The sequence below is a fragment of the Austrofundulus limnaeus genome, unplaced genomic scaffold (genome assembly GCF_001266775.1).
Source record: "Austrofundulus limnaeus strain Quisiro unplaced genomic scaffold, Austrofundulus_limnaeus-1.0 Scaffold180, whole genome shotgun sequence".
NCBI classification, from domain to species: Eukaryota; Metazoa; Chordata; class Actinopteri; order Cyprinodontiformes; family Rivulidae; genus Austrofundulus; species Austrofundulus limnaeus.
Window position 1 is genome coordinate 526,711 of NW_013952582.1, and position 24,040 is coordinate 550,750.

The 24,040-nt window shown below is 37.8% G+C and overlaps 1 protein-coding gene across 2 annotated transcripts in view; it reads left to right on the forward strand.

The window, feature by feature from the left end:
• The first annotated feature begins 505 nt into the window (after nt 1–505).
• The window catches only part of rhpn2 (rhophilin, Rho GTPase binding protein 2), a 28,060-nt gene continuing 4,525 nt past the window's right edge, over nt 506–24,040 (forward strand). Inside the window, exons 1-13 of one of the 2 annotated variants that reach the window (XM_014017982.1) lie at nt 506–697; nt 5,668–5,783; nt 9,928–10,056; nt 15,654–15,729; nt 16,582–16,659; nt 17,148–17,272; nt 17,782–17,948; nt 19,299–19,486; nt 19,638–19,794; nt 21,182–21,301; nt 21,456–21,650; nt 22,019–22,095; nt 23,291–23,437. In XM_014017982.1, the coding sequence (XP_013873436.1) occupies nt 635–697; nt 5,668–5,783; nt 9,928–10,056; nt 15,654–15,729; nt 16,582–16,659; nt 17,148–17,272; nt 17,782–17,948; nt 19,299–19,486; nt 19,638–19,794; nt 21,182–21,301; nt 21,456–21,650; nt 22,019–22,095; nt 23,291–23,437 (1,638 nt within the window). In that variant the 5' untranslated portion in view covers nt 506–634. The remainder of the gene's footprint in view (nt 698–5,667; nt 5,784–9,927; nt 10,057–15,653; nt 15,730–16,581; nt 16,660–17,147; nt 17,273–17,781; nt 17,949–19,298; nt 19,487–19,637; nt 19,795–21,181; nt 21,302–21,455; nt 21,651–22,018; nt 22,096–23,290; nt 23,438–24,040) is intronic. The other variant, XM_014017983.1, reaches the window with a different exon arrangement.

Here is a 24,040-nt window from a genome sequence, read left to right on the forward strand (position 1 = left end):
GTCTGACAGGTGATGCTCATTAGGCCATAATTAGTTAGTTTTAGCTAGGATAGCTAAAACACAGTTCTGTAGCTGACTTTTGTATTAGTTTGTTCTTTTATTCAACTTCTTGTGTTTGTTTAAAGTTAATGTTGTATTTTTATTTCAATTTGCCAAACTTGTATTCTCACGGGGAATATTAAATAGAAACCTTAAACTTTATTTAGCAAAATTGCGAATATTAGCATTTCATTCATCTCCAAAGGACGTGAGACTGTTAACTTAAGTGTAATGCCTATATTTGTCGTTATTTTATTGGTGTTTTTTTTATTTTTTCCATATCTTACAGTCCAGTATAATGTTGTTTACATCACCTGAACGGAGCAGGTGCCTTCTTATGGTTTTTGCAGCACAGTTCTTCAACTCTTCCTACATGTAAGTTTATCCATGACCTGGGCGGGGTCTATTGGCAGTGTGGGCGGAGCTTCTGGGTCCTGATGGAAAACCGGTCGGCTGGGTGGGGAGAAGGCAGAGATATAGGTTATAGTAGACGGAACAGCTCACCTGTTGTCGGAGCTGCGGTTAGCTCTCATTTTAACTTCGTAGGTACTTGCTTTTTGTCGTCAGAGTTGCTCTGAGTGTTGGTCCACGCAGAATGACGGACACTATTTTACCAAACGGAATCGACAGCGGAGGAGACAGTAGTTACTTCAAAAAGGTGAGTTTTTAGCTCTTCGACGTTCCAGTCTAAACAGACCGGGTTAGCTGTGTTATTGCGCGTGCGCTAGTTTGGTAACACGGCTACTCCTTCTCCACATCATCATTATACAGTGAAAGTTGGGGACAATTATGGGTTTACCTTCCTTTTTAGTTGGCCTAGCAGTATGTTTTGCATAAGAGATGGTGCTACCAGTATTAAAAATATGTCATAGAATCCGTAAACAAACAAACACGATTTTATTTAATTAGCACCAACACAGGGTGTTGAGACATGAAATAAGTTTAAAAACGACAGCTTAGAAATGTCACCAACAGCAGCGTAAACCTGCCCTGTCAGCTTCAGGTGTGGGTGTGTGTGTTGGTGATTGATTTGAAAGCTCTGTTGTAAGCTTGTAGATAAATTAGATCCCTGTCTGCATAATATTTTTGGCAGATATCTAGATAACAAATGATCTAGATCTTTATAAAGGTGTAATGAACGCTTATCAAATGATCTACTTTTTTAGTTTTTAATTCATTGTGCTTCAGTTGTGAGTAGGGAGTCATTTGGGTCAGAAATGCTTCTGATCCTGAAAAGTTAGCCCATCCAGTCTCAAGTACCTGTAATGTTTTTTAGAGCTGCCTGTGGTTTTTTCTGGTCTGAGGTTTATTTTGGGGGAGAAAAGCAGCAGTCAGCAGTGGTTGAGTGATTATCCTGTGTGTTTTTACAGTTTTCTGTCAGCCATGTTTATGGTCTGTGTCTCATCACTTCACATGTTCACTGTTTTTCTCACCCAGACTTATTTTTTTTAGACAAACTTGTTTAGATGGGTATCAGAGCATATCCTTTGTGTTTCTAAATCCCTCTGAATCCCCCTCTGAACGCTGTCTGGTTGAGGCTCTGTGTTTCACTTCCTGTGGCTAAAAACAGGTCAGTGGGAGTCAGGGTCTGGCACAGCCACAGGACATGACTAAACACTCTGAAGCCTCACCTTACTTAAAAAAAGTAGTTTTTGTGTGTCTAAGACGTTTTGTGAATCCTGTCAAACTTCATTATGAGTTTCACATTGTTTTTGTCTTTTTTTTCCTTAAACATAAATTTAACTTCTGTCCTAAAACGATTTGGCACGTTTAAACCACAACCGAATTGTCGTCTTGCTCCTTCTGTCCTGTTAAAGAGCTTTGCATTAAGGAAACATTGTGATCAGATTTTACAATTTTGAAATTTTGCTTCCCTTTCTCCTGTGTGAAAGAGTTTAATGATTAACAAGACCTCGCTACATCTGCCTGATGCATCAGGAGGACTGTTGTGGTCCGGGGCGTTCTTCCCAGACGTCCACCGTTAGGTCTCCAGCTGGCTGAGGGCCCACTGGGCAACTTCAGCACGGAAAGATGGCAGCCCAAAAAGTCGAAATCGGCATGTTTCTTCTCCTCATCCTCCTCGGCCAAAGAGGGCTTTGACGTAGCATCTGGCCCGAGGCTTTCCCTCGGCCAGACCACAGACACAAATTGACAACATGTGCCCTGGTTCACAAACCAAACGAGTTCCCCTGTCTTGGAGGCACTCTTGGATTTTGCAAGCGTAGTTTTCAGAGGAAACAGACAAATGAGAGATGCAGCTGTGATTAAATATGAACTTAACTGAAATGAGCTTTTAGATATTGATTAAACAAACCAGCACTTTTGTACATGAGTCGGCTTGTCATTTACGCCATTATTAAAAGAGAATATATAAATATTAATCACACTTAACTTGTGCATTAGAAAATAAAAAGGATAAACGAGCTCATAACCTGGTTATGTCTAAACCTCCTGTTGGCTGAATGTTGCTCTTAATCACATCTTGTATAAACTATCCCTTTGCTCCACATATGCTTTCTAAGGCCTCACTTATACAGCAGCAAACCTATTTGCTGTGTGAATTATATGATGTTGGGCTAGACTACCTTTGTGTTTTTGCCCTAATGAATTGTTTTGTACAATCGAAGAGAGAGGCTGTACTGTTCAAGCTGCCAGTGCATTAAAGGGAGAGTGGGGAGGTTGGGTACAAATCCCTGTGAAACTTTTAAAGAGGGTTAGCTAAGTGGCAAAGTTTCATCTTAGTTCCTAGTAGTCAGTCGGGTGTTAGTTAAACTGACTGACACTGTGCTGATGATGGCTGCTCTGTTTTTGTTCATTTAAAGTAAGGTTGGTTATCAAAAATAAAGAAAACCGTGTATCATAAAGTCAGCTGACAAGATGACGTATTGGGTTTACATTACTAACAGAGTACTGCAACATAACTTTTGAAGGTTGTCATTGGGAACTTTACATTCGGTACCACAGTTTAAAAGTGGAAACTTACTGCTATGGTTTCTATCAAACCCCGACCTCTCCCTTGTTTTTATCACACGCCTTCCTTAGACGCAGCGATCGAATGACGGCATGCTACCATCAGCCCACACCTCTTTCACCAACATGCTCCACCTGTCATTCTGAGAATAACTCAGCATCCTTGTTAAAACGCTGCTGTGTAATAAAGAGGCCTTTGGTTTTGTATAAGCAGTTAATCATTAAACTTTCAGGTCACGAAAAGTGTTCACACAGGATCAAACTGGTGACCAGAGCACGGTGGGAGAAGAGCACGGCATTCTGTAGCTGGAGTGTTTAGTTAAAATATGACCTTTCTGTTGAAACATTTGACCTGCTGTGTTGAAATATGTACTCGGGGAGAAACATTGTCACGTTCCTCTGACGGGCTCAGCTCACTCATTTTTCAGGAATCTTTAAGATAAGAGCAGTCCCTGCATGACTCAGATTGAATGTGAAAAATCAGACAGGACACACTGAAGCAAAGCTCTTCTTATTCCTAAAGTGGAATGGGCAAAGAAGTATGTTCTAGCTGCATGATATCGATCTTTTTCTTGGAAATTTTAACTGTGGCAGCTGTAAATTTGGAAAATATTCTCCCCAAAAGCAGCTGTTAGAATGGGCATGTCTAATTCATTAAAGTTTTCATGATGAGATAATACAGCTTTGATACGTGAACAGTGATCAGGACCAGTGTGCTCTGCTGGGTGAGATTCCTCCTTGTTGTGGGTTTGTATTCTACTATGGGACAACTCGTACCCTTTTTTTTTTTTTAAAGTAATAAATTCATCTTTATTTTTCCTGTTTGGTATCCTGCTACCTTTTGCAAATGGAAAAGAGTTTGCTTATAGAAAGAAACTCAATTAGACTATTTAACTCCCCACTTCTGACTTCAGCCTAACTGGTTTAACTGAGCTGGCTGGTTTCTCTGCTTAAAGAAAAAGTAAAAATTCCTTGACAAGTTGGTTTTTATTGAAGGCTACACCTTTTGCTGTGTGCTGAGTGAATCAGAATGGCTGTAAATATCTTGTTGTGAGTGCCTGTTGACTGGGTGAGGGAGGGATGTACACCTATGGCTGTGATGGGGACAAGGGTCACACACACAGCAGCCAGTTACAGGCCATTATGTTTAAACACTGAGAACGTGTGTTTTAGTTAAATACACTGTGGGAAAGCACAGTTATTCCCACACCATCTTACACTCAGTTTCCATTGAATTAGTGACCGAAGATACAGAAAATATTTTTTGAAGCTAACTGAAGACACACAAAAAATACATTGTTTATTATTTTTTTATTTAACCAGGCAAAAAATTAATTAAAAACTTCTTATTTACAATGTCAGCCTGGCGACTATCATGACAGCAGCATTTAAATACCAGAACATCGATACCAGATCAGTTAAAGCTGAGATGTCCAATCCTGGTCCTCAAGGACCGCTGTGCTGCACGTTTTAGTAGTTTTCCTGCTCCAACACACCACATTCAGTGACCAAATTACTTATTTAGGTTCTGCAGAAGCGTGTTAATCATCCACTCATTCAAATCAGCTGTGTTGGGACAAGAAACCATTTAACCTCTCTTTGTAACCAGTTTTATAATCATGAATAACTGCCTCATTTTTAATGATGTTTTTAAGTCTGTCTTATGAATTGTTTTTAATATTGTAATGTTTTATTATTTTTAAGCCATATATTATTATTTTTTATGTTGTTAGGAACTGTCATTGCAAATTAGCCTAAGCTAGAAATGTTTTCGTGTAGGTTATTGTTAATACTTCACTTTTGTCCCTATATACTGTAAATTAATAATAATAAATAAAACATGCAGGATAGTGACCCTCAAGAACCAGGATTGAGTACCCCTGAATTAACGTGATAGCTGAAACAGCTTTTTACATTTTTTGCTGAAAGCAATAGTTTGGAGTTTTGAAGTTGTGTCCTGTGGAATTGCTATCAGTAATCAATATCTTACCTGCAGTAGCAACTGCTCAGTCCATTATCAGTTTGGAAAATCAGGCAAAATATCTCTGAATGGTAAACTAATGTCTAAAACGACGAGGATCATTTCTAAACCAGACTTTGGCTGTCCTAAAATAAATCCAGTCAAACTTTATTTCATGTGAATCCTTTTAAAGCCTTCTATGTTGCTGTCAGTTTTGCATCATAAAGTTGTTTATCAGCCTTTGGTTATTTATGCTGAAGTGAAGGTAGTGTGTCTGTGGTCCACTACCAAAAGATTCATTGCAATGTAGTTTTAAATAAACACTGCAGAGGAAAATCAAGCATTCACAGAATAATTACAGATTTGTTTACAGTATTCGACAGCTACAAAATGTATTGAAAATGTATCATTATTGCAATATCCGTGAGCACAAGGTTAATATAGCAAAAGTCTGCTTGGACTGCAAGTCATAACTGTTGGATTAACCAAATATGTTTGATTAATCCAACAAACTCTTACTGGACTTGTCCCCACCTGGTTTATATATACTTTAAGTGAGGCGTGAAGGATATGTGGGTTTATCACAACTGATTTTATCATTGTCGTTTATCATGCAGCCCTACTATTTTTACAGCTTGTGTGTAGTTTTTATGTGTATCTAATTATTATTAAGCATATACTTGTATTTCCTGTCTCAGGGTTGCAACCCTCTTGCACAGACYGGACGAAGCAAACTGCAGAATCAACGGGCCAGTCTGAATCAGCAGATCATCAAACAGATGAGGATGAGGGCTGGAGCTGAGAATCTTATGAAGTAAGAACTAACCATCACACACACACACACACACACACACACANCACACACACACACACACACACACACACAGACGCACACGAGGATGAACTGTTCACGAGGTCACAACATGCAAACACAGAGTTTGATTTGCCTGTGTTAAATAATCAAAACAAAAGACAGTGAGTACTGTTGGTTATGTGTCAGAGGTGATCTCTAGAAACATCCAGTTTGAATGTGACAAGTTTAGCATAACCTCTTTTGAACGTTCTGTCACCACAAAGATTAAATGGGACTGAATGATAACAGTCTTGGGGAACATTGGTGTGGCCTAAAAACAAAGAGCAACAGTGATCTTTGCTCTTAACATTTCACTCGCTGAACCTGTCACTTTGATTAGGTAGCAAAACCTGGATTCCTAACCCTATTTTAAAAAATGGTAGAGTTTCATCTTTTGGCTAAACCAGCCTTTTTGAGAGCAAAAAGGCAGATTTAATTTGGTGCATACTTCAGTATCAAGCAACCCGATGCCTTGATTTTTTTTTGGTTATTTAAAATTTTATAAAGAAACATCTACAAATGTTATTTAATCTTTAAATGATTTTTGGTGTGTTTTTACACTATGCCCTGTAAATGTTTTTTGATTCAAACAAACTGAAACATAACCTTAAAGCAGGGGTGCCCAAACATTTTCCCTGAGAGGGCCAAAATTAAAATCAATCTGAGGGCCGCAGGCTAAATGCAGTTATATAAGAAATGCTTAATACTTAAGTAAAGTTGTTTTATTTTTTTACGATTAAGCTAGCAGCCAGTGTGGTTGTCCACATTCTTTAGTTTATTTTTTTCAGCCCATGGACATGGAGAAAATTCAACTTATGCTCAGGCAGCAAAGACTCATGGGACTTTTCATAATTTAAAATTTGAGTATATGTGGTCTGATAAGGTGTGCAAATGTATATATGGGCTTAAATCTAATCTAAATATTTCTTGTAGTTACTTGTATTTTATATTTAATGTTAGCATAATTACAATCTAATAACCAGAACAACTGCTGGTGGGCCAACTCAAATGGCTAGGTGGGCCAATTTTGGCCCGCGGGCACCACTTTGGGCACCTCTGCCTTAAAGTGACAATTGAAGGCATGTGGAATAAAAATGGACAAAGAAATGGAATTTAATCATTAATCACAACTGTAACACGAGAATAATGTAAAAATATGATTTGAAGACCTGAGAGCTGCAAAGATTGTATGCCTTGTGAATACAGAAGACACATCTTTGCAATAAATGAACGAACACAAAGTTTTACAAATCAGTTTATTCTGATCTCAAGTCAAGATTGATTCAGGGCAGACAGGGTTGTGTCAGAGAAATGCTGTTTAATTTTAACGGTCTTAAAGAGGGTTACATCTTTGTATCTATGCCTCAGAACTGTTTTGTGAAAGAGGTTATTGTTCCATCTCTGTGTTCAGAACTGTCTGGTGAGGGTGTGCACGACTCTGTGCTCTGTGTTTGACAGAACAGCACAGCTGAAATAGTTTTCATCTTTTGTCAGAGAACGTTGTGTAACTGTGCTCTTGGAAATGTCTGCTGCAGATAATGACAGTTGTAAATGTTTTTTTTATATGCATGTGGATAGATTTATTTCAAAAGAAGACATTTTAGTAATTCTACGCTGCTCCATCACCTCTTTGTATGTAGGTGACTTCACTCTTGGTACTGTGCTGACCTCGAAACTGTGACTCAGTTCAGTTGTAGGGTTAGAAAATTTTGTGTCAGAGCGACTGAACCCATCATAAGAAGGTGTCTGAGTGGTTTCCAGGTTCTCAGAGCTTGTGTTTCTACATGATTGAGGTGGTTTCCTGCTTTAACTCACCTGACTCTAATGACTAATTTACAGTAGCTCCTAATGCAGCATGTCAGTTAAATCAGGTGTGATGGAGGAGGGAGGTGACTTCAAGTTAGAGGACAGTGGACACGTAGGACAAGGGTTGGAGACCACTGCAGTCAGAGTTTATAAAGTTTGTTCCTACCTGTCTGGAACCTCTGCAGAGGCCTCTGCATTCCTCTACCTCACATAACTGCCCTGTAAAGCTAAGGGGCAAATGACGTGTGTGTGTGTGTGTGTGTGTGTGTGTGTGTGTGTGTGTGTGTGTGTGTGTGTGTTTTTCTGTCCGTCTCTCATCTTTCTACATACCTGTCTGCTGCAAGTAGGACACTCTGTGGACATTTCTGAGTTGCAAATCTGCTCCTATTTTTAACATCTTAATTTATAATAAGTTGTTTAAATGTGTAAAACTGTGCAGCCATTGTTTGAATGAGGACCTGAGTTGAACAAAGCTGATTTTTATGAAACCATAAATTTTTACTCTACTTTTTGTCCAGCTATGAGAGTATTTTCCATTCTGAGTCAATATGCTAAGATTTTTTTGTTGACGTTTTATTTTTATGGTGAGTGAGTTGTTCTGTTTACGCTCTCTACCATCATCTCCACCACCTCCAGCTTTTTTTCATTCTTTCCTCTTGTTCTGCATTCCTCTGTGTCGATCAGCACCAGGTGGAGTCTGTCTAGTCAGACCGGTTCTTCTCTTCTCTTCTCTTCTCTTCTCTTTTCTCTTCTCTTCTCTTCTCTTCTCTTCTCTTCTCTTCTCTTCTCTTCTCTTCTCTTCTCTTCTCTTCTCTTCTCTTCTCTTCTCTTCTCATTAAAATAGCAGAGGATTTATTTTTTAAATCTTTCTTTTTACATCTTTTGCCTGTTGATGGTTATGTTTAATGAAAAATGGTTCTAATACGGTCTTGGACTTAAACATTTATTGGGGGGAAAGAAAGCATAAATCAGCCTTTTCATAGAAGATAAATTTTTAGTCAAGCTAATTTTGCTGACTGAGTCTTGTTCCCACGTCCTGCTGGATGACATTAGGTATTGAAATTGAATTTTAATAGCAGCTTCTAGTGTAGTTTGTGTCTGCTCTTTYCAAACCGCTGCAAATTTACCTCAACTTTTGAGAGGTTTCCCAAACCAAACCTCTTCAGAAACCATCCACCAGCTAAAAGGAAGGAAAGAAGCAGTCGTATTGTTGTAAAAGATGGACATTTATGTTGATCAAACTGTTGGATAATAGTTATTGTTTGCTGCACAAAACAGAGCTTTAGGACTTTTACAGTTTGACTATATAATTTTGCTTTTTATCCTTTATAACCTTTTTGTTTTCTTAACGTTTTGCCAACATCTATTAACATTGTGTGTTTTGTGTTTAAAATAACATCCTCTGTGATCAGAGGAGACAGCATTCAAGTAACAAAGAGACAGGCTGTGAACAGACAGGTTTGAAGTGAGATACGTGCACTACATGTGCAAATGTTTGTGTACCATTCATTATGACCAACAGTGAACTTGTCGAGGCACAGTAGAGCACAGAGATGAGATTATAGGGACACTTCAGAGGTTTGAGTGTTATCTTGTGTTACCACAGATCCACATGCAGGTTTTTTTTTTATCCTAACAGCGTAACATAAATTCTTCTTAACAAAAGCTTCAGCTGCTTTGAATGTGAATGTTAAGGCAAAAAAACAAAAACCCTTGGGTTTCAGTACATCCTTATCTCTGCCATCCAGCAAATCCAAACCTGCTGAGATTATCTTCACATTCACAAAGACCCACCTTGGGCAGATGTCGTCATCATCGTCTTAACTTAGTCATGTACAAATCTATCCTTGTAGATGTTTTCTTTCATAAAAAACAGTATGTAAAGCAATCAAAAATTTAGTGACTGGTAGAAATTAAGAGTCACAATTATCACAATCAGATTCACTCGTGTCACCAGCAGCTAACTCTGTGGAGTCATATTTCYATCATACACCACATTACGTACCTGACTAGTCCCTTGAAAATCTGCCGTTTGTTGAAACATGTTGTCTTCATGTTTGGAGGACAAATCATGTTGCGTCTGACATAAACTCAGCTTTATGTGTGTGGTTTAAAGTGCACAGCAAACCCTGTATTTATGTTACCCAAGAAGAGTCAGCTACAGTCTTTAGCTACAACTACACAAATACCTGAAAAAGTTTTTTCCTACACAATTTTCTTTCATAGTGTTTTTCATTCTTATATTGTATTGCTTTTCTTTTAATTCCCATAAATCTGTATGCTTTCTCTGTCTGTGCAGGGCTACAAACAACAACAAGGTGAAAGAGATGGTAGTTCTGGAGTTGAGCTACATCAACTCCAACCTGCAACTTCTGATGGGACAGCTAGAAGCTCTCAACAGCTCTGTGGACGTCTATCAAAGCACACAGTAAGAAAAATATTTCTGCTTTCACTTACTTTTTTAAACTACTGCTTGTACATCTAGACTCCACCCTAAAAATAGAAAATATGAACCTGTGTGTGACAATGTTTGCATCCTACATTCATGCTTCTTTAAGAAATTTGTGAATTGCAGAGGGGAAAAGTTGACAGTAATAAAGAACACAGCTCTTGTCTATTAAAGTGCATCTATGGGCAATTTCTTAAGCTAAAATAATAATAATACATATTTTTAACATTGGTTTTTGAGGTCATTATTAATAAGTAAAATGTTAAAACATGCTTTAAATTAATTCAAAARATTTTCTTTTTGTTCAGTTTAATCTCTCTTAGTGTTCTAAATATTAAATGAATATGGAAACATATGTTGAACTCAAAACCCACAATATTAAACAGCTGCTAACAGGAAACGGATGGCTTTGATGACACCGTGTTGAATCATCAACCATGAGCGCTGATTGGCAGAAAACGCAGCACGTAAAAAGCCTCAGAGACAGGGGAATGTTGTTGATCTGGACTGACAGGTTTTTGTGACACGAAGCAGCGAGGAAATGGATCAGATGGCCGTGCAGGTCAACAAAGCAACACGCRTCTATTTAAAGACTTATCTTGCTTGGTCTCATCCTTGGGTGTGTTAGTGAAATGTTCTGGCATTTTCTTTGTTTATAGACAACAGTGTCGGGTGTGGATGTGTGTATTTGGCGTGACAGAATCTGATAGTGATTTAGAAAAATGCTCATTGATGTCAGTGGGAAAACTGACACTTGTGTTTCCTTTTTTAGATTGAAAGCTTTGCCAGGGTCGCATGTGTGAACCTGCAGTTTTATGTAAATAATATTATTTCATATAATACAACTTCCAGTAATCTGAAGTCATTTAGCTCAGAGCAAAGGTTATTCCTACTATTCAGTAATAGACAATTTTAAACAGTCATAACTTTACTCAGTTGATGGACAGACAGGTCATTCTCTTTCCTCATTTCTGACGTAATTCCTCCTAGACACCTGAACTTTCTAGAAGAGAGAACTGACAAAGCTTCTGCTTTTCTAAAGTGTTCAGCAGGGCTCTAGAATATGACTAATTTGGTCGCAAATGCGACCTGATTTTTTAATAGTGCATCTTAAAAATATTTCCGGTTGCACTGGTGCGCCCCGTCATTCGAGGAGGAGGGGGGATGAGGTTGCCCGCTGAAACAAAAAGTCTCCATGTCCTGTAATAAAGCTATATATACGTGTATATATACAGTGCTCTACTCTACACCCAGCGCGCACACACACACACACGCTTGTTCTTCCATCTTCACGGGGACTTAGAGCTTCCAATTGTCCCCTTCATGAAGCAAAAGCATGAGCATGTTCTCTGGTGCGCATTGAATCAACTGTGTTTTTTATTTATTATTATTATTATTTTTTTGATTAAACCAGATTTGGAAAAACTTTTTTTTTCTTGTTAATGTGGAAATTATGTGTGGATGGTTGCTCTCTCTTAAGTAGTAAAGGCCGTCTTGCAGTCTGGTTCAGATCATTTCAGCAGCATGAGGAAGCTCACCTGTATGGCAGGCCGCTTTTACATATAATTGGCTTCACCACAGTTATATTCCTGGTTCTGAAAATGGTTTTATGACTACGCAGCTTAGTTTTTTAAGTGAGAGATACATAAAATTCAACTAATACAAATTAAATTGCAGACTTTTTCAAGTTTATGTTAATGTATGTTGTTTTTATTCTTTTAAAAAGTTGTTTCTCATTTAATAAATATTAGTAATATTCCGCTGTTAATCATAATTCTCTGTTCATCATTCTGGTTTAGCCAAGGCCTAAGATCCTGAAGGCCAAACTACAGGAGTTGCCCATCTGAGGGACAGGTGTAGTTTAAAAGACATTTAACCGTAAAATGTTTGATGTTTATAAAATGTTTAACCCTTAAACATTTGCACTTTGAATTTAGAATTTATTTCATTTCATTTATCTTGAGATGTTTAAGTTAAAATTTCAGGTCATAGAATCACTTAAAKTTACTTTTCAGTAAGTTATACGTCTACGATTCTGGTTCAAATATAAAACTTTATTTTTGCTAGATAGTTACCAAATTATTTTTGAGTTAATATTGCCTTAATGGACAATGATTTTAAAAAGGTGAACCATTAAAATGTCAATGTTAAATGTGACAAGTTTGAAATTTAGTTGGACCTAACTTTTGTGCTGATGGAAAAATGTTAGGCGCACCAGTGCAACCAGTGCAAAACGTTAGTCTATAGCCCTGTTCAGACCTACAAATCAGTTATTAAAATGTATTAAATTAGCTTCATTTAGTTTCTATGGAATCATTAAAGATATGTTATCTTTCACACATGGTTTCTGTATTTTTGGCCTAATTTAAGTTAAAGAAATAGTGACTCAGTGTAACATGTCAGGTGTTGTTGAATTATTCTAAATAAAGACCTGACTTTTTAATGCCCTGATCTGTAATATCTGATGTATTTGATGTACTTACTTTGACTTTTATGAACATCACAACACACACACACACACACACACACACACACACACACACACACACACACACACAAAATCCCTGAGAGCCCCCACAAGGAGCTACAATAATAAGCAACTGGAGCGACATGAGAAGGATAAGTGTTGTGGTCTGCTGCTGTGGTAACAGTTCTTATGGGTCATTGACCCACATTTTACAAGGTGCCAAGCTTTACACACATTAGTTTGTTTCTCATTCTTACTACATTTGTAAGGATTTTGCATTTCCAAATGAGATTTAGACCTACTAAGGTGTTTTCATGTAACTGACCTGCTAAAACCTAAAATACCAACTTGTGCTGTTATAACAAAAAGCCCAGATTAGTTTGTTTGACTTGCAGCGTTTTAGACTTACTAGAGCTGTGATGGTTTAACCCAGTTTCAGATCCAGACTGCACAGCTGCATGCTGCCAGGACTCCCTGTGTAACATGAGGAAATCCTTTTTAGCTGATAGGAGATTAATGTTTTCCTGAGCGTGTTTTGAGTGTCAGTGAAGCTGTTGTGCTTATCAAATATTTTGTTTTTGTGAATGTGCAGGGTGTCCGGGTCACACAAACAAGTAGATCCCCACCCCCCCATTCAGCAGTCATTATTAGTATCCACAAACTTCAGTATTATTTGGTACAATTTTTAAATAGGGCTGCACAATACCAGGGAAACCTGTGATGTACAATAACCATGCCAAGGTTGATACGACTTCACAAATACTTCGGTATGAAGTGTTGATGTCTTTCTACTCTGGGTTCAGAGCATAAAACAAAAAAACTAATACATAAATAAAACATGAAATGGGTATTGCCTGTCCTTCTGTGGGTCTATTTTAAAGAAAATGCTAAACACCTTTCCTGAACGTTCCCATGCATACAAAAATCCATTCATTCAAAGGTGCAGATAATCTGTGCAAGACTCTTGTGGCATTTCTGTACAGGTGTCTCTCTGTATGAGCCACAATGAAACCTACCAATTTATCCTGAAATTTAACCTTGCTCCTAAGCACAAAAACAACAAAACAATGACCTCACTTTTCTGGGCTTTTCCCACAGGCTTGTCTTATGAACAGCCGCTTTCTGTTCTCATTCTTCAACCAAACAAAATGCAGTTTTTAGATAGAGATAGTTTAATTCAGTTTCTTCAGCTAATGTATATTTATAAACCACCCATAGTAAACATAAGAAACAGCTATAATCATCAACAAAAATATACCAATATGACTCACTTTTGTTTACATTTATAAGAGGGACAGTCTTTCCCTGTTTTGACTTGCAGGATTAAAAACAGTTTTATCTGTAAAGCACAAACAGTTTTTTCAAGTCCAGTCCTGGACAACAAACTGAATGTTTCTAAAGGATTCCTGAGTCAGCACAGTTAAAAACGATGACACGCAAAAAATGAAAATTTAAAGGTATTCGTGTTGCACGCTGCTCCAGGAACCTTGCTTTGTGAGTGAGAATGAGGAAGAATATTAGTTCTTGTCCCAGATTATTTCAGGCAGATCTGATGTTGGTCTGATGCTCAGCTTCACACTCTGAGAACAGTTTGCTTTGTGTGTTTATTATTTTCTGCACATTAGATATGTAGGGATATTAGTGTAGGGATAATGAACAATTTGATAGAAAGTTAACAAGTATTGTTCATTCGCAGAACYCAGTCATTTTTAAATGCTGGCAAAATATTATTTTAGGTCATGTCAAAGGGAAAGCCCTCTGTAAAATGTAATACAAATCAAACATTTAGTTGGAACTGTTTCAGTTCATTCTGTGATGTAAAATCACAGAGGTAAATCTATTTTAAATGACTGTGTGATCTACTTTTCAACAAAATAAAGTGTAATCTACCATAACTGAACTCTCAAGTCAGCATGATGGTGGTAGTGCAGACAGGTTTAACTTGTGCTTTCTTTTTCTCAGGCACTCTGTGAAGGTGTGTGTGTGTGTGTGGAGGGGGGGGGGGGGGGGCATGGCTGTAGGGGTTCTGAGAGGCTTTTAACTTTTCATAGCAGATAGTTTCCTCCCCTCTGGGCCGGCCTGTGTTTTCTCTGCCAAGGAAGAGAAAAGAGCAGAATGATCTCGTTCAGAAGTGCTAATAGATAACAGTGCTGCCTCTTTCCTCCTGTCTGTGATGTTCAGAGTCAGTATGCCTGAGGAATGCACTTTTTATCTTAAAATAATACATAAGTACGAGGGGCAGCTCTGCTGAATACTGTAGTTCTTGCATTTTATGCTGAAAAAGCTGCTACAGAGCTGAAGTTCATGTTGCAGTGATGCTCACTAACCTATATCAGTCAAACACCAAGTTATTTTGAAGGAAAATCTTTTCATATGTGCATATTTTTTATAGTGCTTTGATCTTGGTGAAACGTTTACTTTTTTCAGTTCTCCTGAACACTAGGAGGCATCTGTCAAAACGTTTTTTTTTTTTTTTCTCAAAATGTGATAACAAGCAGAACCTGCTTCCTTTCTGCCAAGAAGAAAAACCTCTGTGCTTTTACAAGCTGAAATTCCTCACCAGCTCAGCTCAAAACATAAGTTTGTCAATGTTTGTATCCTCTAATTATAAATTAGGTTAGAATATTGAGAAATTTGTTAGATGTTTTTACTTTTACTCCATGTTGACTCGTTAATGCAGAGTTGTGAACCAGATAAAAGTGCAGCGCCTTTAAATCCTAAAAACTCCTGTCGAGTGTACTTGATCTCTTGTGAAACTACACTAAAGATAAAACAAAAATGTTGTCCTTCTCAAACGGTTTTTAACTTTAGAGGTCGCCCCGTGCCTTGCACTGCTCGTACAAATATTTTCTACTCATCCTGACTTGTAAGCCTTAAAAGATTTGGTTTGTTGTTAAAGTTTTCTTTTTAAACCAAACCTTTAACTTTTCTTTTCCTGGTTAAAGTATCGGAGTATAGCATTACCACAGTATTAGACTGTTAAAAAGCCTTCTGTCAGCTTGTCTCATTGTTCTTGTTGCCACCATGTCTGGAAGCAAACATGCACATCGTGCTGATGATGCGATGACTGACTGATATTTATTTCTCCCTTGTTTTGTTTTGCTTACAGGGAAACGGCTAACATTCCCCTGATTGCTCTGGGTCTAAAGGAAACTAAAGAAGTTGACTTTTCCACCCCATTCAAGGTACAGAACACACTCTTACAGTCAATAAAATACATTTAACAACATTTGCAGTAAAATATAAAGTAACTAAAATATGTACTTTTGTGCTAAAATACAGTTCTACCTTGTTTCAGTTAAAAATAAGATTATATAAGTATTTTTTAAATTCATGGACATGTCATTTTTAGGTTTAAACCACCTATGAATAAAACATGCACACAAGAAATATGAGCCACACTAATAAACATTGTGTTCAGTTTGGATTTAAAATTAGTCTCATTTTATTCAGTTCTGGTGTCCTTGTGTCTGTCTCATCCACTTGTCGCTGTGATAACACCAGCCTCAGAATCTTAGCTGGTTTGTTTTCATCTGGTAAATTTGTGTTTTTAATTTGCTCGTCTCTCATTTCGGTCACGGTCATGAAAGTGGACATTTATTATGTCTGATGTTTCTAAAACTTGAAATATTTTCCAAAGTTGAGCTTCAATGAGAGGAAGCATTCCTGTAAATGTCTCGTTGGCAGATTTATTGTGTGCTGTTTCCTGATCTGGTTTGCTGGCGGGGTGTTTTGAGGCGTTACGGCTCTGATCTTTGCTCACACCTCGCTTTCACCAGCCGGTCGTCACAGCGTCCGGCTGGCTTTGAAATCAACAACACTACTCTACAACTTATTTATTTTTCAGTTTGGCCTCTGTGTTCAGATAAGAGTTGAATGTTTGAGCATAAATAAAAAAATAAATCCCACAACCAATTTGTTTTAATAGGAATGTGTAAAACTCTTTTTTATTTATTTATTTATTTATTTATTTATTTATTTATTTATTTATTTATTTATTTATTTATTTATTTATTTATTTTCTCTGATTTGAGCAGGACTTCATCCAGGAGCACTACAACGAGGATGGTAGAAGTTTTGAGGAGGAGATAGCTGACCTAATGGACTTGCGGCAGGTAGTGTGTTTGGATGTTTCTGTTTTACACCCACCTCTAAAGATGGGCTGTTCTACACGAACACCATCAAACCCTCTGTCCTGAGAGCTGATTGGTCATGTTGCTATAATTATTTCAGTCCCATCTCATGCCCTGTAGTTACACAGCAAGTGTCACTTAGATTTGCTGAGTTACTGTGATCTGCATTGTGGGATTTCAGTCCTTATCCCAAAACAATGGAGACAAAAGATTTTTTTTTTACTTTTAAGTAGGGCACTGAAAAATTGAAGGTTTTCCAGACTGTATTTCTGAATAATTGCTTTTATTTTACACGAGCAAATATAAATCTAAAATAGTATTTTAATCYAAAAACTGAAGCTAGTAAATTAGTGGGTACCCTTTTACCAAAAACTATTAAAAACAGAGATGGGCCCTTTTTGATTCTTTCAGAGCACATCTACATCACTTATAGTTCTGACCTCTGTGTGTGTGTGTGTGTGTGTGTGTAGGCTTGCAGAACACCCGCTCGCACAGAGGCCGGGGTGGAGCTGCTTGCAAAGTACTACAGCCATCTTCCACTCATAGAGAACCGATTCTTCTCCCCAAACCACCAGACTGGCATCTTCTTCACCTGGTATGCACCACCTTTTACTATTTTTACTGTGGGGGGGGGGGGATAAACAAATACTTAATTCAGTACAGCAAGTGTATTCTTACCAAAAGCCAAATTTCTTTATAAAAACATTAAAAGAACAGTCTGCTACTTGCCTTTCTTTTGTTTAACTCCAAGAGCATTTTGATTTGAGCAGTAAACAGAAAAATAATCTACATGTGCATGGATTACTCTCTGCATTGTACCTGAAAACTATAAAAAAACAAAGGTTTTATATTTCACATTCAGGCAGTAGTAAAGGGTTTGATAAATGTACACGCATTTATTTTAATTAAATTTCTTTGCTGTTCTCTGATTAGTTCAAAACGTTGAATCTACCTTTTACAGTAATTTAATCTCAAACTTAGAAATGTGCAGCTAAATTTAATGTCTTTAAATAATTTTTCATATATATGTTTATTTTTTTGTGAGTTTGCATCTCTACATATTTTACTGTAGTAAATGGTAACAACACCATCTCTGTGCTGCAGGTACGATTCATTCACTGGAATGCCGGTGTGCCAGCAGAACATTTCTCTAGAAAAGGCCAGCATCCTCTTCAACATGGCTGCCCTTTACTCCCAGATTGGAACCCGCAGTGACCGACAAAAAACAGAGGGCTTGGAGGAGGCCATYTCTGCCTTTCAGAAAGCTGCAGGTATGCATAAGGCTTTTAATTTTTTCTAAGCATGCTAATTTGTCAGATCATTTAGTTCTGTAATGCCAACAACATTTCAGTTACCTGCAGTATATTTACAAATCAAAAAACCAGCCACGTTAAAAATGTTCCTGTTACTATGAAAACAATGCTCATGTGTTGTAAAATAGCACTGTAATGACACAATGGAACTGGTTCAGAAAATAGTGTCAGTGTAAACACGATTTTATTTTCGGTTTGAGTCTGCCTCCACCCTCTGACCTCTGATAAATGAAAATGATGATTATTCTCTGTGAACTTCAGGAAGCTCAGATGGATGTTGACAGAGTTATGACTTGGCAGTTTGGTCAGTGTTGCGCTATAATTACAGCTCTGAACACGGCTTTAGTTGGGTTACTTTGATGACTATTTTTCATGTTACAGGGATCTTTGTCTCAGCTGTAAAGTAAGTTAGGATCTAATAAGAAGAGGTACTATATTTATATTGCAGTTGTTTTCATGCTCTTGTGAGGTTTAGATGAAGAAGTCGGTTATGAATGGCTGAATCTTAGCCACAAACTAGTGACGTGATGCTCTAAGTTGTCAACAACTTTCTGTTGCCAACTTGAAATCTGAAAACAAGCTGTTCTTAGCTGGAATGCAGATGGATGTACTGCTTCCATGGATGCTAATTTTAAAATGTTTGTTTTTGTCTTATTTTTTCAAGAATCACACAAACACTGATGTTTTTTTCTTTTAATAATAAAGTGGTGACAACAACAAAAAGTCATGATTTACCTTTTTTAAACACTTGAAACGCTCATGATAGAGAGATTTGTAATCCGCTTTAAAGTAACTCCACATCCAATATACTTTTTCATTTTTTTTTTTACAGATTATATAAAAAGCACCATCCCACTCTTTCCTCTGCTCATTAGATCAACACATGGATCACGTTACGAGCATAGAGAAGCTCTGTTTTACAAAATGTTATGACTGTGGAGTGAATCGACCTTGACTTTGGACACAGAAAGAAATCTGTTTCCTGCAGGTTTTCAGGAGAATCACAAGGAAAAAATTACAAATACTAGAAAGTTACTGTTAGAAGTAATGTCCCTGTTGAATATTGTAATAGCTAAATACTAACAAAAGACTTTTATTTAAATGTGTAAATGCTCCCTTTGGAAACAGACAAATAGAATGAAACAGAAAAAAGATTTTGTAAAACCACYTTTTTTCTTTCAGGGTAATCTTTTTTTTGTGACAATTGTCAAAGGGTTTTAGATTGCACAGTCTTTCAGATGTAACTATGGTCATTGTTTTCTAATAAATGTATTCTTTGGACATGTGCTAATTTCTTGTTTTCTTCAGGTGTCTTAAACCTCCTCAAAGAGACGTTCACCCACATTCCCAGCTACGACATGAGCCCAGCAATGATCAGCATGCTGATTCGACTGATGCTTGCTCAAGCTCAGCAGTGCCTGCTGGAGAAGACAGTACTGCATGGAATCCCAAACCGGTTCTGCTCTCTGATAAAAGTTGCTCAGGAGGCTGCTAAAGTAAACAGCAACACACATGCTCCTATAGCTCTTTCATAATGTAGTTACAAAATCAATTTTTGTTGCTGAACACGGTCACCACAGTCACATTTAATTCAGATCAGTGCTTCTTTATGCCTCTTCAGTAACTGTCTTGTCCTCCTTCTGGCAGGTCTCAGAGGACTTTGACAAAATCCATCAGTCCATGATCCAGACGCCAGTCAAAGACAAAGTCCCATTGTTCTGGTCCACCGTGTCACTAGTGAAAACCAACCACTACCGCTCCATGGCACATTACTTTGTAGCTTTAGCCCTGCTGGATCATGAGTGTAAGAAAATGTTTTCATTCTTCAAACACTAACTAAGGGTTTAAATCATCTCTGTCTGAAATTAAGCTGAACTTGAGGTTTGAGTGAGACCATGACTAACCAAACAATACCAGGAACTTTTTTTTTATTTTACACCATCCAGTGTTTCTGGTGGGAGTTGTGGTTGTTGTGGCCTCAGTTTGSGGGGTTGCTTGTTTTTTACAATGTCTGCTGAAATTTAAACACACCAGAATATGCAAATCTTCACCTAAAGTACTGTTTGTGCTTCTGTATTGGCTGTCTCAAATGGCTGGATTGAACCGCAGCCAGCCCTAATTCTGTTACATAACCTGTTTAAAGATGCACGCACACACACACACACACACACACACACACACTCACACAGATGAGTTGGTGTGCAGGAATTGCAATGAACGATGAGTGAAAAGGACAATAGGAGAATTCAAGGCAGAAAAAAGATGGTTGGATCAGACTTGAAACAGAAGGATTACAGTGATGAAGCCTCTTTCAGAGCCAGGAGCCAAGATGGGGCAAGGGCAGGATTTTGTGTGTAACTGTGTGTGTGTTTGTGATTGTGTGTGGTTAATGGGAATGCTTTTGTTGGTTTTGTAACAGTATTGGTTTGTACCAATGATTGCTTTTGATGTCCTGGAGTTATTTTTAATTGAGAAACATTGCAATTTCTGTTAGTATCCACAGTCCAAATGCTCCATTTCTATTAACTGTGTTGTGGTTATTTGYCCATTTCAAGAGACTACATAACATGTAATAAATCATACAAAGCTGTACAGTGGATTGCCTCGGGTTTGATAATGGGACAACGTTGAACAGAGAAACATGGGAGCTCAGCAGCTTCGAGTTTGGCAGCTCATTAACAGATTCCTGTGTGAACACAGAAAAAGAAGCAATTAAGCACAGAGCCGTGGAGAACAGAGAGAGGACTTGAGCAAGAAATAGGACTGAATGAAGTCTGCTGTAGTAAAAAGATTTAACACAAACACCGGCATACAAATGCCTGCGCTGCCTGTGTGAGGCAAACTGCATGATCGAAGCTAGAGGAAGTTCTGACGGAGAAGTTTGAGCTTTCAAATCCTGTAAATTAGGAGCTGCAGTAAACTGGTTGGAAGAACAAACGCAAACATAAGTTTTAGGAGTATTAGCCTGTGAATGAGCTTATGAATAAGGAACACGCCCACACAATCCTAAAATTCTCTCAAATATTTATCACATTTTGACCCGAGAAACATTTTTTGAAAGGTTTTAGTGCGTAATTTAAAGTTTATGTTGAATCTAGTTTCAGAGAGTAAAGCTTTTTTTCATGTCTGAGTCTGTTGATTAAAGATTCCAATATGCAGCAATGTAGTCACATTTTTGTTTGTGTGTTTAGTGGGTCCCAGTGATGATGAGGACCAGCAGGAGAAGACGTTATCACAGGTGTACGATCAGCTCCCTGAGGACTGCACACCCATCGACATCCTGAAGAACAAAGATGAACGTGAACGCTTCGGTAAGATGTAAAGGAAAACATGAGACTGCCTTCAGGCCGTAGGTTTGAGCCTTCACGATGGACCCCTCAGTCACATTTTCCACTTGCCCTCCTTTGCCTTCTACTCTCTTTATGCATCATTTACATTTGTGGTGAATCTTTCTGCTCTTTCCAGGTAAAGCTCACATTCGCCATGCCATCTCGGGTCACGAGGAGGCTCTGAGGATTTACGGTCTGTGTGAACACTTAAACAAGATGGAGTTCCTGAAGGACATTTTAAAAGCCAGCCACCACCTGTCACTTGAAAAGTACAGTGACTATGAAAACGAGGAAGAGTTCACGGACTACATGGTAGCCCCAGACATCACTCGTAAGTCTTGTGTGTTTTTAAACGGCCTGTTTAATGTGACACAGGATGCTGAGATTCAAAGAATTGTGAGGTTAATTTGAGGCCTTCTTGTAGAAGAAAATGGTTCTCTGTTCAACTCGAAAACCGAACAATGGCCTTAGAGTCGCCACAGAAAACCATTGTGTTGAAGCAGCAGGTTCATTTCTCAGGAAACAGCTTATAAAAAGCTTCCACACCTGCAGCAGTTTTATTAGCTGTGATAAATAACAGTTATCTGCAACTTCGTGATGTAATGTTTACACTGTGAACTCACCTATCTACAAGCAAAATGTGGCGGTGACGGTAAACAGTGACAGCATTGTCCTTTTTAATCTCTTTTTTTTTTTTAGCTAAAGCAGAGCACAGAGCAGAAATGGAGGTTCCTACAGCAACAAAGGTGAAAGTCATCGACTTTTTCCAGAGGCTGGTATGTGGGTTACTAATATTTCTCCACTCACAACATTGCTGTTTTTTCCTCTTTCTCACGTGATGGTTGGTTTATTCATGAAGTGATGTAAAACAGCTCTGGATTTGGGTGTTCAGCATTAACGTAGCTCTTGTATTTTAAAACCTAAAAAGTACTCGGTCACTTCTGAATAAAACCAACCAAGGGTGAACCTCCTGAAAGCTTTGGAACATTTAGAAAAGAAGCCCAAAGTCTTCTCATTTCCAAAGCCTTTTGGACTTTCATTCAAAACAAAAAAAAGATAAATAAAAATCTAAAAATTAACACTAACACTCTGGACCGAGGTGGGCTGATCCTGGTTTCAGCTATAATTAGGTCATTGTGGGACACAGTGTAGGGCAGCTGGAGGAGTGGAACTTCTTACAGTTCAGCACTGCCATTGTGGGATAATAATCAGTAATGATATTTTTAATTGTKCTGGGGATTTGTGGTTAACATTGCAAACATACAGACTGTTCTCTGGATTGTATTCTCTGAGGACATCACGTTCAGATGTGGGGACAAGCTAAATGTTTGAGTAATGCAACTACTCATTTTATATTGGTGAAAGGGATGAAACGTTGGTAATTTTGACACTGAAGCTGGAATCATTTGTTTTTGGAAACTTTTTATCTTTCAGTTACTTATTTACAATTACTCAAAAAAAACTGAAGTGCTTTAGAGGCAGCAGGGAGTAAAACCTCTGAGAATAAATCCCCACTTGTTCCTCATTACCTGTAGAATAAACAAAATCGTCACTAAAGAGATGAAGAGGAGAAGGATTTAATTCAGCTCATTCACTACAGTGGGACATAAATCAGGACAAATGGGAATCATTTAGGGGTTATTAAAAATATTTTTGAGCTTTAACAGAGGTTTTTCTCATAAAGTCTGAATACTATGTTTCTGCACTCATTAGTCATAAATGTACAAACTGTTTATAATACATGAACAGTAGATTCTTTATGAAAGACACCTTTGAGTTTTATAAAATATCAGACTTCACCATTGTTTGAACTATAAAAAACGAATATATTGTTGAATGTCTGGCTCTCTCTATAATAGGTGAAGGTTGATGTGTTAATTTTGGGGCTAATGCTCCTGGAAGAACAGATCAAATACAAAGTTTTTACTCGGAGCACATTAACCCAGGTGTCTCCACCCTGTGTCCTCTCAGGGCCCTCTGTCAATCTTTTCAGCCAAACAGAAGTGGACACCCCCGAGGACGGTACGGATTTATCCAGTGGACAGAGACGAAGGATTTACTCTGAAAGGAAACTCACCTGTCCAGGTGGTCTCACTGGACCCCCTCTGTCCCGCTGCAGTGAGTAAAGTTGTATTGTTTACCTTTGCTTTTACTGAGAAGGATCACAGATAAGCTTTGTTTTTCCTCTGTCAGTGGAGTACAGTGGTTCACAACCTGGGGGGCTCACACCCCCCTGGGCTGCTAAGTGGTTGTGAAAATATCAACTTGTTTGTCTCTAAAAATCATCAAAACCTGTCCATTTGATTAATTAAAATTCAGTATTCTTTGTAACTATTGGCTTTATTCTTTTATTATTTTGATAAAGAGATAAAGTTTGAATGTATCTTTGGTAGAGGTAGGTGAGGGATTGGGGGTTGGGCTCATCTTAGCTTGGAGATAAAAAAGGGGTGACTTAGAGGATAAATGTTTTGAAAATAAAGATAAGTTTTTCAGTTGTCTTACACAACAATATTTATAAATTTAATTTTATGTTCCACAACTAATTCAGTTATTGAAGATACTAAATATTTTAAGTAGACTTAATTTAGTATCCTCTATCATCACATGTACTGTATGTATGTACTGAACCAGAGGAGATAACATTTATTATGGCCCCTGCACGCGAAGCGTAAGCGGGAGTCATATTGTTTTCGTACTATTTATTTATTTATTTATTTATTT